The sequence below is a fragment of the Micropterus dolomieu genome, linkage group LG05 (assembly GCF_021292245.1).
Source record: "Micropterus dolomieu isolate WLL.071019.BEF.003 ecotype Adirondacks linkage group LG05, ASM2129224v1, whole genome shotgun sequence".
Classification (NCBI taxonomy): domain Eukaryota; kingdom Metazoa; phylum Chordata; class Actinopteri; order Centrarchiformes; family Centrarchidae; genus Micropterus; species Micropterus dolomieu.
In genome coordinates, this window is record NC_060154.1 from 25,443,153 (window position 1) to 25,450,287 (window position 7,135).

The window sequence follows — 7,135 nt, forward strand, 5'->3', positions numbered from 1 at the left end:
GGGGCACCCATGAACTGGTGTAATGAATTTGAGTTTTCTTTTTGACCTGGAATAAAGTTGACTCCCCCCCGGTTGTCACTGTATAATTTGCACCCTGTGTACGCGCGCACCCGCACATGTGTGTGTTTGATGTTGAAGCCGTGTTGTTTTGGAAAGTTAATTTGTTCATCCACCTCTATGTCAAGACAACCTATGGAGAAACTGATACGCACGTGTGTGTGGGTGTGTGTGTGTGCGCGTGCGTGCGTGCGCGCGCGCATGTTTGTGTGTACAGACATATATTTAAGCACTGACATTATCATATGACTAATTCTGATATTGTTTTCATCATGTGGGTGTTTGGGGTGTTGATTTAATGGGATTGCTTTTAGCTTTTTGGATAGCAGATGAAAATGTGAGTGTGCGTGACTGCGGGTTGGATTCGTTGTTTATGCCTGCGCTGCTGTTGGTTGTGAATGTGCGTGCACAAGCGTGTTATTTAACCGGAGGTGAATCACTAATGTGTTTACTCCAGGCTTAGTTTGTGCAGGCTGACCCATGCAGCAAAGTCATGTTGGTAGAGGTAAATGTTAGCTTATATAATTAATGATTTATACAACATGGACAGCAGGATTTCCCCAGCCCTAATTTGGCTGCTCCTCGGGACTAGAGGAGTGGGAGGCTGTGAGGCGTCAGTTAAGAATGATACATACTGATACTCTATATTGAAGTGAGAGGATGCCTGTGGGCAGAAACACCTGGATGCATTAGCATTTGGACAACATCGTGTGTGTGTGTGTGTGTGTGTAGGTGTGTGTATTTATTGCTAGAATCAACAGTTTTGAAGATGGAGTCTTTACTGAGTGTCCAGCTGTTTTTCTTTGACAGAATCCAGAGGAAGAGATATGTTCCATACCTTGTTCGCATTTTGGCATATGGCCTTGACACTGGCCGCATGTAAAATGCGTGTTCCAGTACTGGAAGATATTCAGCCTGCTATTCAGAGGCAATCTTATCTGGTTCTTTATTGTTGTCTGAGATAACTCCTATGAAAAAATCTGTCTTGAATTCTTGATCCACTAGCTTTGAGATCTAAAAACACTACATTATGTCCTGGGTAGCTGGGCAGAAAATGTCCCTGTCACCAGAAAATTAGAAGGCATTTACAAGGCTTTAGTTGAGGTTAAGCCCCCTCATGGAAATCGACATTTTTTGGAAGCTCCTGCTTTTTCGACCAGGAAGAGTAATGAAATATTGTGCTTGTGAAATTCAGGCTGCTCATAACTATGGAAAAGTGAGCCAGGTGTTGTTGACTGTTTTGGAGAAGAAGGTTATGTCACACGATGGTGTCAATATGTTTATGTTCATAGGAAAACTATTATAATGTTTTATTTGTCCCAAGTGGGAGGTTTGTGGTGCAGCAAGCATAAAAACACATAACAAAACATAAAAAATGTACAATATTGCATAGAAACACAGCCTGAACACATGCACAGGATGGCTTGCACCAATGCACAGCGAGTCGTTTAAGCTCCTCTGGAGCAGGTTATAAGTGTCCACCATAACTGCACAGGGCCTATAGGCAGTATAAAGAACATTGACTTTTATCTACGTGCCCTAGCAACATAACCATATCAATGTAAGTTGTTTGTTTAAATCACCATTAACAGAACGTGACACATCTCTAGACATTGGCTTGTGCACACAAAATCAACACTACAAATATAATATACAGCACCTTAATTTTAAAAGCATAATTGACACTGTCACTATATCATCATCATCATTATCATCATCGTCGTCATCACCATCCCCATTCCCACCATCATCACCATCACTAAGATAATGGACTTGTCAAGAACAACCGCAGTTACCTCCTCCATCCGTTAGCATTCAAGGCTTAAAGCAAGACAGGGATCAACAAAGTCTTGTACCTGTTTTGGGTGGCAGTAGGGGCCAGATGGTAACATTTTATACTCTAGATTAGGGGGATGGGCACAATCTGAGCAAATGAACATTGCTTTCTGAAGCACCTGCTTGATGGATGTGCCTATAGACTTTCCAGTAGTTACAGCATCTCTTTCCAGCACACTGAATCTATCAATTTCCAGATCCTTGTCCGAGTCTCTATCGGAGAGTCTGGTCTCAGTCAAGGCAAAGATGCAGGCATCTCGGAATTCCTGGCTGTAACAGGCCTGCGCCTACAGTTCATCATTTTTGTTTGGAAGGGACTGTACATTGGAAAGAATAACAGAGGGTAGAGCTATGCAAGAAAGGGGTTTTCTTTTCATCTTGAGGCAAAGGCCGCCTCTTCGCCGATGCTTCCTAGTCCTCAGCCTGCTGTGTGGTCCCCAGTCATGGTTATCGATCCAATATTCGAATCCACTATTAAAGAAACAATTTATTTAATTTATTGAAAATGTATATTTTTAATTGAAATTGTCTAGAATTATATTTGAATTTCTGGGCAGCATGTACTATCACAACTATAACATAATGTTAATTTTATAGTCATATAGTTTTTAGTCACATCCAACAGGGCAAGATTTTTTCATTCTGATTGCAGCAGTGATCAAGCTCCTCTTCCTGAAGTGACTCATAAGTCAGCGGCCTGTTTGGTCGACCAGAGCTTTTTATAACTCCACTGTCTCTCACACCCACAGCCATTCACATAAACATGCGGGCGCTGAAAGAAGGGCACCAACACCAACAGCTCTTCAATCACATTTATACACACATATGCATATACAGATTGTTTCCTGCAGAATATCACACTTGACACTCCTCTATATTTAAAAAAAGAAAACTGTGTTGTCAGTGCAGGTATTTTTAGGTGTTCACTAACTATCGTGTTCAAGTGTGCTGTTTGGTGTTTGTATCTTTCAGGCAACCCATCGTCCTTTCCTGCGACAGATCCTGGAGGAAGTCTTCCACCCTGACAGACTTGAATGTCCCGACATTGAGCACATGTCTGGAGGCCTCACCGACCTGCTGAAGACTGGCTTCAGCATGTTCATGAAGGTAAGACATTGCTCATAATCACACACACACACACACACACACACATATTTTGTATGTAATTGGGTCAGCTCTGCCCCTTAAACTTACCTTTACCAAGACCTGCTGTGTACAATAAAGTGCCTTCTTCCAGTTGCTTGAACTTGACCTAATTTGACAATGTGCTGAGTAAGCTTCTCATTTCTGCACGTACAGTATACAGTGGTTACCCTAGTAGGCCAATTAAACCATCAATAGCAGCACTATGCAACTTGTATTTACCCACCACCATAATTCCCCTTAACCACAATTCTACCCTTTGACACAGAAATGTTAGATTTTTTTATGTACAGCACTTATTACAATAGTAAGAAGAAGAAAAACACAATGCAGGGACCATTTGCACAAGGATCACTCTTTATTTCAAATGCCATGTGTCTCCACATGGAGTTACCAGCTGCTTCTTTTCAGTTCACATCTACAAAATACAGTTTGCTTCACTAAATGGGCCCAACAACCACGCACTTAGTGCTTCCGCCAACCAACCAGTGGGAGTCTATAGAGCAGTGACAAAAAGTGTGATTTGTTTGAAGTGGCTTGTCTTGACCCAAGAAATCCAGAGAAAAGGGATGTTTCAGAGATGGCAATGTTTAACAATGGGAAATGCCTCCAGGACTTCGGTAACAAATTGCATCGAAAAACAAATGCATGCGATAATTTTGAGGTGATACAAATATGATATGTGCCAAGTTTGGTGGTAAAGATCGGATGAAATATCTAGGATACAGAGTGAAAAGGATGTTTGTTTTTACTCAAAATGGCAGCCTATATATTTGATGGATGTTTTTTCTAAAGGTGACTATATGTGCACCTTCCGTGCAGCTACTAAACTTACAGATCATTAGTTAATCTGAAACTTTAAAGCTCAGTACATTTTCTAAAACAGGGATCAGCATTTATTCGTAGAGGCAAAGCAATAAGCCAACAAATACAGTTCAGCGCTGATTATCTAGGTTTAAAATTTGATTTAGACTCCTATAGCAAAGATTCCGTTTATCATGAAATCTCATATTCGGCCCATGGGTCAATTCAGTTTGATTTAGTTAATTAATTATTTTTTTTTATTTAAATGATTTTTAATTTTAATGTACATACTTCCACATTCTACAAAAGTAAATTGTAATCAAACTGATTTGCTTTACAACAACTAAACGCATTTAAACATTACACCAGGTCAGAGTTTCAAAGAGACATCTACTTTTAAGGCAATATGTAATCCTCAGACAACACCAGCCTCGTGTGGTCCAGGTAGTTGAAGAGCACAAGCTTAACAGGAAGAGAAACACACAAAGTAAAAACAAATACCGTCAGTGTAACAGTATGTCAAAAACAAGACGCACCTGTTACAACCCCATCACACTATGTGATTTACAATGGTTCAAACTGACTGAAGCCACTTAGACAGGCAACAGATAGTAACAGGAATTACAAACCCTCTAGATTTTCACTAACTTACAGGGTGCGCAACCGACAGCAAGGCGAACTGATCACTGGCTCACAGTTGCCCCGAGCTGTGGACACACAAACTATTTGTAGTCCAGCTGGTGTTGATTGGAGAGTCCTGGTTGGCAGGTTCGGTCGAGTCACAGCCACACCAATCACAGACGCCAGCGAACAGCAACCAGGAAGTAGGTGGTCCCAGCTCCAGAGGAACCAATCCTCGACAGGGACTCACACAGCTGGGATTTGCATGACAGTCAGAAGCACTCAGGAACACAACAATTACTTTAAGGCAGCCAGCGGTGGCCGTAACACACCTTAAAACCTTATTAATTCATTTTAACCCAAATTCCACCTTTCAAAGCAGTGCAGTTGGATTTGCAGAGAATGGAAAATTATTGGCAGTAATTGTACACAATTTGTTGTTAATAGGCTGCTGATTGATTATCAATTGACTTATTCTTTCAATTAACCATTTAGTTATTCATTTATTCTTTTAAGGTTTTGTTTTTCAATGTTTTGAAAGCATCAGAGGGCGACCCAACAGTCTGAGTTTTTGGGTTATGTTAATATTCTGGCCAAATGTTTTTCTCCAGCAGACACATAGTTTCGGGCTTGTGGGTAATGTATATCCACCGCAGAGCAGATCGCTATCTACGCTCCGATTATCCCACATCTGGGCCTGCTTAAATTGATGAATACCCGGGGGGAGGAATTAGACTTGTTGTGTAACCGTGGCCCGGTTTTACACAAATTAAGAAACTTGGTACACAAACCACCAGCTCAGACAGACTAAACCTATAAACCTGAACTTGGAGCATTCTATAGGAGCACAGTGCACACCCTTTATGCAGTAAAACAACCTAATAAAACTTCTATTTTTAACCACAAAGACTACTGTGTGCTCTGCAGTTTATATCATTATACACCCTGGACCCTGCAGTCTGGATTATGACCAAGTGAGAGCTTTTGCACGGTTGCTTAAACTGTCCGTAACCAGATTATGTAAGTTTGTGTCTGGTCCCAGTTTTACAGGAGATCTGGCTCCTGCTCCATCTGACTAACACCAGCAATCAAATATACTGTATGTGTTTTAAGTCTACAGTGACTTTCTTTTGAAAGCGTCTTTTGTGCAATGGCAATGTGGCACATTGCTTTGTAATCTCATACTTTCAGTGCAATGATGAGATGCTTGAAAATGATTGGGTTGTTCAACATCAGGACTCACCAGTCTGCTCTGAGTTGGTTGTAAGCATGTGGGTCGACTTTGTTTACAAAAAAAAAAAAGATATTTTCAATTGTAGTGAATTTGGTTCCCATCTCCTAGTGAGTAGCGGTGCTACAATACATAGCTTAACAGTACAAGTAGCCTATCAATGCTGGCTCTGTTGATCATGCGACCATCGTCGTGCACACCCGCTGACTTTAGCAGCACTGAACACAAAATAGGCAAAGCAACAAAAAGGTTTTATGCAGTGAGGTACTGTAATAGAACACACTATTTTTCTGAACTCATTACTACACATAAACACAATCCCAGGTTTCTGTTTAATGTGGATCAGCTGGTAAACCCAACCCCTCCTTGTGCCTCAGCTGGAAGGAATGATGACTGTGAATTGTTTTTATCTTATTTTACCAATAAGGTGGTGTCAATCAGAGCCTCTATTACCCCTGCGGCCTCTTACTCAGAGGTTCCTCACCAGCAACAAGAGAGTTTTAACCAGTTTTATCCCATCGACTTGGCTGAGCTTTTAAAAATAGTATCACAAATGAGAGCGTCCTCCAGCCCACTTGATGTAATACCTACAAAGTTTTTATTGAAAGTAATGGATTCTGTTGGGCCCCATTTGATCTGTTTTTAACAGCTCCCTATCTACTGTCTTTATTTTAAAGCGGCTTGCGTGAACCCACTTTTAAAGAAACCTGGTTTAGATCCCTCCTTCCCACGAAATTTTAGACCAATTTCAAAACTGCCTTTTATTGCAAAGATTCTAGAAAGAATTGTGTCCAAACAGCTGCTCACTGTGCTGGAAAATAACAAATTATTTGAAAAGTTTCAATCTGGTTTCAGGAAGTACCACAGCCACAGCACTGAGACTGCCCTGCTTAAAGTCACCAATGACCTTTTAATGTCTGCTGATGAAGGTATGTGCTCAGTCCTGGTACTCCTGGACCTTAGCGCTGCTTTTGACACCATTGTTCACAACATCATGTTAGACAGACTGAGGCACTGGGTGGGGATCTCTGGTACTGCTCTAGAATGGTTTTCATCCTACCTGTCAAACAGGAAGTTTTGCGTGTCTGTAAACAACTATGTCTCTTCGTTCTGTCCAGTTAAACATGGTGTGCCTCAGGGGTCGGTCTGGACATATTATCCATAAACATGGCATTTCTTTTCATATTTATGCTGATGACACACAAATGTACTTGCCTGTCAGATCCACAGACCCTGGAATGCTGAGTTCACTTAACAACTGCCTTTGTGAAGTTAAAAAATGGATGTCAAATAATTTCTCCAGCTGAACTCAGACAAAACAGAAATCCTGGTCATCGGGTCCCAGCAGATGGCAAAACAAATACTGCCATCTGCTGGTTCCCTAGTAAATCACATTAAGCCTGTGGCAAAGAACCTTGGTGTTTGGTTTGATAGTAATTTAAA

The 7,135-nt window shown here is 41.1% G+C and overlaps 2 protein-coding genes across 2 annotated transcripts in view; both read left to right on the forward strand.

Moving 5' to 3' along the window:
• LOC123971410 (cytoplasmic FMR1-interacting protein 1 homolog) overlaps positions 1-7,135 on the forward strand; it is a 1,205,200-nt gene that overhangs the window by 230,110 nt on the left and 967,955 nt on the right. The window lies entirely within an intron of this gene.
• scfd2 (sec1 family domain containing 2) overlaps positions 1-7,135 on the forward strand; it is a 128,204-nt gene that overhangs the window by 114,239 nt on the left and 6,830 nt on the right. Inside the window, exon 7 of the mRNA XM_046050249.1 lies at positions 2,866-3,000. Coding sequence (XP_045906205.1) covers positions 2,866-3,000 — 135 coding nt within the window. The remainder of the gene's footprint in view (positions 1-2,865; positions 3,001-7,135) is intronic.